General features: G+C 36.4%; 2 protein-coding genes across 5 annotated transcripts in view; one reads left to right on the forward strand and one right to left on the reverse strand.

Moving 5' to 3' along the window:
- The window catches only part of acadvl (acyl-CoA dehydrogenase very long chain), a 36,466-nt gene extending 33,118 nt beyond the window's left edge, over positions 1-3,348 (forward strand). For 2 of the 3 annotated variants that reach the window (XM_087259868.1, XM_087259869.1), the window contains one exon: positions 768-3,348. In XM_087259868.1, coding sequence (XP_087115994.1) covers positions 768-905 — 138 coding nt within the window. In that variant the 3' untranslated portion in view covers positions 906-3,348. 3 annotated transcript variants of the gene reach the window in all.
- Positions 1,952-6,904, reverse strand: zgc:194312. 2 transcript variants are annotated; one of them, XM_087260037.1, is made up of 2 exons: positions 5,637-6,904; positions 1,952-3,962 (listed from the first exon to the last, which is right to left on the reverse strand). In XM_087260037.1, exons 1-2 carry the CDS (start codon positions 6,545-6,547, stop codon positions 3,902-3,904), a joined length of 972 nt encoding a protein of 323 aa, XP_087116163.1. In that variant the 5' UTR covers positions 6,548-6,904; the 3' UTR covers positions 1,952-3,901.
- Between the last annotated feature and the right edge of the window lie 4,180 nt (positions 6,905-11,084).

Below are 11,084 nucleotides of genomic sequence, written 5' to 3' on the forward strand. Positions count from 1 at the left end.
CTAACAGACACTTCCTGCTCACCATTAATGTCAAAACTGGCAGTTGAACCAGCATTAGCCACGCCCATTCCCTCAAAATCACCTAATCTGATAAATTAACTGAAAACAGGAAGTCCATTTTCTGATTTCAATAAAAGATTGTTTGGGCAAACATTTTTTGATATGCCAAGATGAATTATTCACCACGAAACTAGCAATGTGAGATAACAAAATCATATGGTTAGTTTTGATTTCTTGAGGACTTAAAGCACAAAGCGTACTAGGCCAGCACACATTCCCAATGACCAAGAAGGTGCATAAATAATGGGAGCTGCCTATTTTATTAGTGTCTGAACTCAGCTGTCTTATAAACGCCAAAGCAAATACAAAAATGATGACAAGAGGGAGTTATGGAGAAGAATTGCAGTTCAAATAGAATTTGATAGCTAGTTTAATTTCATTTCAGCAACATCTATTGTCAGGGAGTGATTTTGCACATTTGCTCTGCATATCGCCATTGAAAATCACTTGGTTACTAATGGCCAAATCATCTCAATAAATGCAGATGAAAAGTGTGTGAAAATGATCACTGTTTACATGAGCCTTTAAAGTTTTGTGAAATGCTTTAAAATGTGCATTTTTATTTGTCATTTGACGTAATTTTGTCACTGTTTTGGAGCACACTAGCTTATAGATATCCTAAAAACAAATAATACTGACACTAAAAAAAAATAAAAAAATAATTCCATGGGACATTTAAGCATTAATCTGTGATTTCTCTCCTTCAGGCCCACGAGAGAGTCATGCAGGACATCAAGTTCCTCAGGTCAGGGACGTCCAAGCAGACCTTTAAGAACTTGCGTGCCATTTCTGCGGCTGTGGTAGAAAACGGAGGGGTCGTTGCTCCTCATCCCCTGGGCTTTTAAAGCTTCTCAAGCTGTTCTTCCACCCATCGCCCACTCATTACCTCTCTCTAACCAGTCAGTCACGCTCATGCTTTTCTACTGGGACTGTTCAATGCTGCAATCCTCAGCGAGTGGGTTCCGTCACATTGTGTTCTTCAACCATGGGAGTGCATTAATACTTCATATTAAAGGATTGTAAATTAACGATTAGGATTTGTAGATTTGGGTTTACAATTAAAGATTTGATTTGTGTTCATTAATTTAGCTTTTTATATGTAATCAAGCTTAAAATAAAAATAAAAAAGTGATAACAACTAGTGGTGAAAGGGGGCTGCATGTAGAATACAGAAACTCATTGTTTTTAGCGACACCAGTGGCCATTAAGTGAACTGCAGCTAGCAACTTACAGCTTGTGCATGTAGAAAATGCACAAGAAACTGAATGTGACTTGAGCGCAAAGCTCTTTCTTCCTTGATTAGAAGTGAAAAGAAGTTAGTAATGCCTTTTTTGTGATATACTGAGCACTCAGACAGAATCCACGCTGCTGAGAGCAGAGTTTAGATTAATATGTAAATATTTGCTGCACTCTTTGCTCTCAATAACATAATGAATGAAAACAATAACAGAAGTGGGAAAACAGCTGTGAAGAAAGCATATAGTCATTGCGATATTGTCAGGCTTGTGAGGGAAAAGAGCGAGGAGTCACTTGCAAACTAAGAATAAAACTTGGCTTTATTTAATTCTGAAATAAAAACAAAAGCATCAGAAAATGCCCTAAGTGTGGGTGTGGATATGTTTAGCCGACATCGTGTCAACAGACTATTAGACAGCATTGTATTTTCTGTAATATATCTGAGACTTGTATAGATCTATGTGAGACTATAGTTTGAGTTAAATCCCTTCTCTTTGCATGACACGCTGATGTTAAAGTACAGAACAGCACTTTCTACATTATCCTGAGCATTAATATCGTCTGCTGTTCTCTTGGGAGTGTGTGTAAACATCCCATCCTTTTGATTTTCCCAGCAAAAACGTCTTGCATGTAAAATAACAAACAAACCGACAAGCTTTTATAGATGATCTCAAAAAGTTTGTGAAAGTGTTTTTTTCTCTCTTATCTGATTACAAACTTTTCAAACATTTAAGAAATATTAAAACTATATATGAAATAAAATACAAGAATCTTCTTCTAATACATGAAACCTTTCAATGAAAGTCAGTCCAGTGACTTTCCAAATGTTTTCAATTTGACCTTGTTGGTCAACATATTTATTAGTGGTTTCACATACTGAAACTAGTTTTCCCATGGTCATAATGAGGAATGTCAGATCCGCAGTTACTCAGAAGTGTTCTGTTCAGTCGAGTTTCAGATTATGAACACATGTTTGTCTCGGTTACTTAAAGTCTTTTGGTAACTATTTTTACAGTGTCCTTGTTGCATGCACTTACTATAATAATAGTTGTAATGTGTATAATGGGCTATATGCACACTGACTTTTAATTTCAGCCAGTCAGCCTCAGTGCATTCGGTGAACTGTCTTTCCATTATAAAATCTTCATGTTTAAGGTCTGACCTCTTCAAAAATCAGTGATCTTCACTGCCTGATAGATATACGATATAAAGTGGGTCTCAGACCAGACAAGAAGCACTTCATTAAATTCGTTTTAAATGTATTTAAAACATAACAGTTTATTTTACCCCAGTATTTTCAATGGAGTTTGTCCGCTTGCCTGCTGATCCTGGCATCTTTCATCTCGTTTTAAGCTTCAACAATTAAATGAATGCTTAAGTCTATTTAGCTGAATGTACTTAAATTACATTACAACATTGATGCTGTAAAAGGAGCCTTATGAAACTGAAAATAGTCACATTAAGCTTTCATTGGCTGAAAAACTCTAGCTGTGCGTATAGCCCAGTGCATGCAAGAACCCTAAACCTACTCCTGTTATTCAGTGTCATTTTTTAATGTGAGTAAGTAACTTAAACCCATTATTATTTTGCATAAATACAAAAGGTTTTTATTACAAGTGTACAAAAGCATGAAATCCAAGACCACACGCAGTACAAATAGAGAAGTGCAGATAAAATGCTTATTGCACCATTGTTTGCTAAACCAGACAATGACACAAACCGTTGGTTCTGCTCTTACACGTTTTACGTTAAACAGTTTCTCTTAAATGTATATTTGTTGTTCTTCTGCTACTGCAGCATCTCTCGAAAGGCATTAAGCAGGTATACAGAGAATATCTGTTAATATCACAGTTGTATCATACAAGGAAAAGGCGTTATTATAAATATGTGCCCTTTGTTCCAGTGCTTTAAAACCATCATGCATTACAGTAGGTCCTTTCACCAAGTGTACTGGCTTCTGAAGGAAGTGAACATATATTGTAAAGAGAGCGTTTACAGGAAACTGTTGATGAACGTTAATGACCTTATTAAACAGGGTGTCTTGTCAACTCAGGATGTGGCAGTGTCAGAAATAATATATCTAATTCTACAAATCTTACAGTTTCACAACACATACTGTACATGACAATCTTGCTTCACAGTTGTACAAATCCAAGTCTTACTTGGGTCTTTAGCTTATTTATGTTAATGACTGCAAAATACTGTTTGGGCTAAATCAAACAATACCAGAGATGACGTCTGTAGCGCTTTTACAAATATGAGCGTTTACAACCAGGCATCTTCACATAGCTTCCCCTTGTTCACATGACGCATCACATGAGTAAGTCATTAGTACTATTTACAGTTAATGTTGCTGCCTTGAAAATCACACTTTTGGCAAGAGTGACTCCTGAACACATGGTTGCGGTATTGTATCCTAACTTGATGAATTTGTGTCTTGAAGTTTTGTAAGTCAACAGTGGAAAATTGTGTTTCCTGAATTTCGCAGATGATTTAAAAAAGGTTGCATTGTGAAAACCTTGATTCAGTATTAGTTTCAGGCTTGTTTTGTGCATATTTCGTTTGAAGAAACCAACAGCGGGCTTGTTTCTTAATCCAAATGTGGTCAAACAGTGGTTTGAGAGATCTCTCGAGATAGTAAAGTCTCTGAAGTCATCCTCCGCTCTCTGAAATAAAAAAAACGCAACATGTTAGATTTATCAGTGTTTAAGCATGGATTTTGTATTTTGCATAATTTGGCAGACAGATACTTTTCATTAGAGTCTCTCGTTTTAAGGCAACCTCCATTGGTTGGTTTTATAGTCTTGGCAGATTAAAGATGGTCTACCAATACTTAAGAATAAAGTTTAAATTAGATTATGAAATTGTAAAAAATTTGATTAATTTTAGATAATAAAATTCACAGTTTGAAAAAAAAAAAAAAAAAATATATATATATATATATATATATATATATATATATATATATATATATATATATATATATATATATATATATATATATTTTTTTTTTTTTTTTTTTTTTTTTTTGAGAACTTTTCACTAAAGGATCCCAAAAACATTTTTGGAATCATTGTGAAAAAACAAATAAAAACGTATTTATTCTTCCTGACAGCTTAATTTACTCCCCAAACCCTCCTCTGACACCAGTTTAAAGAAGCGTAATTGTTTTTTTTGGTAGCTGCTCTGGTTTGAAAACAAGCATTAGACATGAGCTTGTGGTTGTAGGTGTGAAATGCGGCTTAAGCCTTTGATAAAAACCACCAACTGAAAGTTAGGCACGTTTCTAAAACTATCGGAAATATACACAAACCTCCAAAAATTAGCTATGGTGAGTTTTATTTCGAATCAAATTATTACTTTTATCAAATTTGGATGTATTATATTGATCAAACGCATGAAAAATGTTTCTCATTACATAGAAATGCTGTTTTATTGACAAAGTATCAGATTTCTGGTTAATAATAATAGGTAGCACCCAAGGTTAATTTGGTATCTAAGCACTACTTAGGTATCTTTAAACTTAATAATAGAAATGTTTCTTGAGCTTCAATATTTTTATTCGAGTGGATTGGAGTACCTTTTAAAATTGAAAACCGTTGTGATATTATTTGCCAATGTGCAGCCTTAATGTCAGTAAGTGTCTTTAATATAACATCATAAATCGTACAGTCAGCAAACCTTTGAAGTGTCGTGTAGATGGAGTGAGCCAAACGAATTAGCATTGATTTGTTTACTACTTGATGCTGTCATTTGGATGTGGAAACAGATTGTGCCTCCCACGCATATATTTATTAAAATGTTGGTCTTAGCTACAAAGTGTATTAAAACTAAGCATGCTTTTCAGAGTTATCGTAGGAAGTTACTCTGTCTTTTAGCCAACAAGCGAAGTTATGTTTACATAATGTGGTTATAAACGATGATATTGGGCCACGCCCCCGAAAACATTTGAAATGTCAGAATATCCCTTCACGTGTGTCATCTTCATGATGCAGACATAGCCTGCCAGTATCATTCGTGCAGGATAAAAATTAATTGATGCATCACAATCTTTAATTGAGATAAACGTTTTTGTTTATTTATTTGTTACTTTTGTTCAGGGACATCTTTAGTTGAGTCATTAAATGAGAAAACATCTAAAACAGGAGGATTTCTAGGTACAAACATTTTTTTCTCCACTTTTGAGAGTGAATTAAAATAAAAATTTGACCACGAGCGACAAGATCTTATAATAAAAAGCTAAGTATAACTTGAAGCAGCTTAAAATGTTGTACGGATGCGTAATACGCCTTGGCAAAGACAAATGCGCAGTAAATTACCACTCGACCATGTTCTCTTACCGTTGTTGGCGACATCGTTTGGGATGGGCGATGTTGACAGTCCACTCCAAGATGAGTTTTAACCGGCCAGATAAACACGGGAACCGATGACTGAGATGCTCCAGTAGTTCCTCTTTACGCAGTCCGTACACTATCGGCGCGAAACACTGCGCCAGACTGAAGAACACAAAGCTTATGACAGCAAAAAGCTCTTTGGTGTCAGATGTGAACAAATCCTTATTCTTGAGAATATGCAGGAAAAACAGTATAAAGTTTGGGAGGATGTAAACGGCGAGTTGCGTTCCGTGGAGAGCGATAGTCCGACACGCAGCTCGGTTGCGCCGGTTAAACACACCCAGCCGTCGCCCCTCATATAAGATCCGCACATAGCTGCACACGATGAGAGCAGTGCAAATCGATATCAAAAGGATTTTGTGTGTTTCCCCACCCTGCAAATCTTTCCTTCCGCAGGTTCCCGTGGCGTTCCTGGGGGTCACAGTGAGAGGAATGACAGACGCGAGTCCCCATGTCAGGATCCCGATGAACCAGGGCCACGGCTTGAAGAACACTTTACCATAGTGCATCGGGTAGCAGATGGCGAAATAACGGTCCAGCGCCATCGCCGTGATGGTGAGGATGATGTTGGAACCGCTGGTCATCAGTCCTCTTATTAGCACCGTGCATGTGGTGGCCGTGGTGGCCGCATTCAGATAGTTTTGTAAGTAGAAGCTGAAGCAGAGCGCAAAGTAAACCAGCGCGGAGAACAGCAGGTGAAAAACGAGGACGAAGCGCGCGTGGCTCCGCAGCCTCTGCTCCCGCACGATGGTCCAGTTGATGACCAGGTTGAAAAGAGCCAAGATGACCAGAGAAACCCCCGACGCCCAAACGCGTATGTGGGGATACGAGCTGTCATTTGTGGTATTATTTGACATCCTACCGCTGCTTCAGTCCCCGCTCGTACAGTAGAACCAAAACTTTCTGTGAAAAAGCGCGCCCGGTTGGAGCAGACGGTACATTTGGATAGACGTCGGTAAATGTTTCTCCAAAGCCTTGGGTGTTCATCTGAGTTCTGTTTGTGGTCCTGTTTCGGTCAGAATCCCCTGCGTTACTTATCATAAAAGTCGGTCTAGTGATGGAAGAAAAAGACGAGCTCACGTTTACTTCCCTCTCTAGAAGCAGAACAAGAGGGCGTGTTGGAGGAGTGCTCGTTTCGGCGCGTTGTCTGCTGCTTATCAAGTGGCAGGTGTGTGTGTGTGTGTGTGTGTGTGTGTGTGTGTGTGTGTCTGCTGCTAATGTTATGTGGCAGCAGGTGTTTTGGTAAACGGAGCCAGAGGATTATCCTAAAGTGTTGCGTGCATTTGAAAACGTTTGTATGATGATTTCAAACTTGTGTTTATCCTTTAAACTGGTAAAGTGGGAAGTAGCTGTATTGAGCAAACAACACCGGAAAGTGTTGTAACTTCTTTTGACACATTATCTGAAGGCAAACCTTAAATGTGTTAAAATGGTCTATGATAAATGGCGACATTTGTCTGATAAAATAAGTTTACACTCAAATATACAACTAAAGTTGCCTATAGGTTACATGAAGAAACTTTAAAATTAACACAACCCAATGAGTTATTTGGGTTATTAAAACGCGACAACTGCCAGATTGTTTAATTTAAAGACTTAAATTAAATGCAAAGTGTTTTTAGAGAACGCAAATCGTGCAAAACATGTTCAGGAACATTTCAGAGTTTGTATTTCACATCTTGTATTGCGATGCATTGTAATGTAATGTAATGCAGAATTTGTAATGCACAAATTGGCTACAACATGTTTACACTAAATGAGCCTATTATATCCTCGTCAGATTAATTCCGATTAATTTAGATCTTTATGTAAAAAAATGCATTAAACAGAAATACAATAAACTTGCAATATTTGTTGCTAAAAAAAGTATAGGCCAGTTGAAAAGCAGTATTTTACTAGTGATAAATTAGTTCCAAAATAGTCAAATATATCCCCATCGTGTGCAATTTTATACTTTATTTGTAAAGCCGGTTCATATTCTTTAAACATGCAAATTATTCAATATTAAATCGTCAATTTATTAAACAAAATCTACTGATTGAAAGGAACCTGTTTTTCTAGGGAGGTTTAAAGATGAGCAGTAAAGACCAGGAAGATGGCGCCACCCAGTGTCTGAAAGCTCAGAGGTCTAGGAGGAGAAACGGGATCACATGAATCATCATCACATCATTTTTGTGACACTGTACAATGATTAACATTTTTACATTAGTGTGAGCGTTGGGGTAAGCATTAATAAAATACAATTAAATGGGTAGTTTATTAAATAACATAAATAATTCTTGTTCACTTTTGGCAGCAACTTCTTCTAGCAACAACCAGTGGATGAGTGCGCATTGTGGCGGAGCCCTGTGTGATGGGGCCCTCAAAAGTTATGGTTGTTAAGTTCAGTAATTTTCTTGAACAAATTCTGCTTTGTAACCATGCTAATAGATTGTTCAATTTGATTTACTTTGTTTAATTTAATTTTAGAAGAATAAAACGGGAATTTCTTGCTCTGTTAAAAATAATTTGGGAACTATTTCAAAAAATATATATAAAAATCACAAGAGGCTAAATAATTTTGTTTTCAACTGTATTTTGTATTAAAATTGTCCTAAGACAAGAGTGGGAGTTGTTGGACAATTTTGCTGAAAGGTTTTGATCAATTAAATGTGTGACTACTCCTGCAAAAAATTAACTTATTTAAGTCACCTTGGTCAAAAGTATCTGCTACATGTACAATTAATATTAGTCTATGCAGCACAACTGTTTTCTGGAGCATTAAATCAATGTTTAGAGTGATTTCTGAAGATTTGGTAATTCAGCTGTCGTCACAGTAGTAAACTACATTTTAATCAATTTAAGATAGAAACAAAACATTTTACATGGTAGTGTTTCTATATTTTATTGCATTTTGAAAGAAATACATTTAGCCCATATTAAACAGATACAACACTACTGTAATTTATAGTAAATACTGTACTGTTTTAAAACCTTAATAAAGTACTTAAATTAATATTTAGTGGCAATACAACAACCAAAGTAATATAAACAATCAAATACTGAATATCTTATACAATAATACACCAGCTTACTGTAAACCTAAAGTACACTAGAGTATTTATTGCAGTTTATTAGTTCAAGATAGTTAGTACTACAGTATGCTGTTCATTAAAGTTAATTGTCTAAAAAAATTATATATATATATATATATATATATATATATATATATATATATATATATTTATTTATATATATATATATATATATATATATATATATATATATATATATATATATATATATATATATATATATATATATTTATTTATTTATTCAATTCAATTCAGCTTTATTTGTATAGCGCTTTCACAATGTAGATTGTGTCAAAGCAGCTTCACATAAATGGTCATAGTAACTGGAACAGTGTAGTTGTTTTTTAGTGTTTAAGTTCAGTGTAATTTAATCAGTACTGAGAGTTCAAACACTGAAGAGCAAATTCATTGATGCTTAGCTCTACCAATCCTGAACCATGGAGCCAGTGGCGACAGCGGAGAGGGAAAAAAACTTCACCTGATGGGAGAGTGAAGAAAAAAAACCTTGAGAGAACCAGACTCAGTTCGGCGCGACCATTTTAATTTCTCCGCTGGCCAAAAGTCTTGTGCAGAGCTTCAGTCGCCGTGGTGGAGGCTGGAAGATGGCCTCAGCGAAGACTCGTCTGTCCCTGGAGCGTCGCTGGAATCAGACACATGTTCTCCACTCCCCACGACCATCAGCGCAGCAGCAGCTCAGGATATGGCCTGGTCCCGGATATGGAAACCTTGGGATCATCACGTCGCTGGTCTTGGATCCAATCAGTGACTCCGCATAATCTGAGGACCTCGGGATGAGTATCCCCAAGTGAAAATAGAGAATAAAGAGAATAATTAGCGTAGCTGCTGTTCATAGTGTATATTAGCAAGATGCAGAAGCCTGTGTGGAACCCGCTAGGTGATGCATTGAGTGTATGCTTTACTAAACAGATAGGTCTTTAATCTAGTTTTGAACTGGGAGAGTGTGTCTGAGCCTCGGACGTTATCAGGAAGGCTATTCCAGAGTGTAGAAGCCATGAAAGAGAAGGCTCGACCTCCTTTACTTGATTTTGCTATTCTAGGTACTACCAGAAGCCCTGAGTTTTGAGATCTTAAAGAGCGAGTTGGTTCGTAGCGAGACAGAAGGTTGGTTAGATAAACAGGAGCTAGATTATTTAGAGCTTTATAGGTGAGAAGTAATATTTTAAATTCAATACGAAACTTAACAGGCAGCCAGTGTAAGGAGGATAAAATTGGGGTGATATGATCATATTTTCTAGACCTGGTCAGAACTCTGGCTGCTGCATTTTGTACTAGCTGTAGTTTGTTAATAGAGGATGCTGGGCAGCCAGCAAATAGAGCATTACAGTAATCCAGTCTGGAAGTCATAAAAGCATGGACTAGCTTTTCTGCATCTGAGATGGATAGCATATTTCGTAATTTAGCGATATTTCTCAGATGAAAGAAGGCAGTTTTTGTGACATGGGATATATGATTTTCAAAAGTTAGATTGCTGTCTAATATGACACCCAGATCTTTCATGGTAGAGCTAAAGCTAACTTTGTATCCCTCTAATTGTAGATTGAGTTGCGAGATCTGCTGTGTGCAAGATTTAGGCCCAATAAGTAATAATTCTGTTTTGTCAAAGTTTAAGAGAAGAAAATTGTTGGTGATCCAGTCTTTAATGTCTTTGATACACTCAGTTAGTTTAGACAGTTCAGACGTCTCGTCAGGTTTAGTTGAAATATATAATTGAGTATCATCTGCATAGCAGTGAAAGCCGATCCCATGTCTTTTAATAATGTCTCCCAGAGGTAGCATGTAAATTGTAAACAGCAAAGGGCCTAAAACAGATCCTTTGGGCACCCCATACTTTACTGGGCTGACTTGTGAAGGCTGTCCATTAATATTCACAAACTGGTAACGGTCAGTAAAGTATGACTTAAACCATTGTAGAGCCTGTCCCTGGACACCTGCAGACTTTAAGCAATTTATGAGGATATTGTGGTCAATATGTGTGTGTGAATATAAATATATAAATATATAAATATATATATATATATATATATATATATATATATATATATATATATATATATATATATATATATATATATGTGTGTGTGTGTGTGTGTGTGTATATATACATACATACATAGATATACATATACACACTCACCAGCCACTTTATTAGGTACACCTTAAAAGTATTGTCTTGGACCCCCTTTTGCCTTCAGAACTGCCTTAATCCTTAATGGCATAGAATCAACAAGGTACTGGAAATATTTCTCAGAGATTTTGGTCTATATTGACATGATAGCACCACGCGGTTGCTGCAGATTTG

This window comes from Danio rerio, chromosome 7 (assembly GCF_052040795.2).
Source record: "Danio rerio strain M-AB ecotype USA chromosome 7, GRCz13ab, whole genome shotgun sequence".
NCBI lineage: Eukaryota > Metazoa > Chordata > Actinopteri > Cypriniformes > Danionidae > Danio > Danio rerio.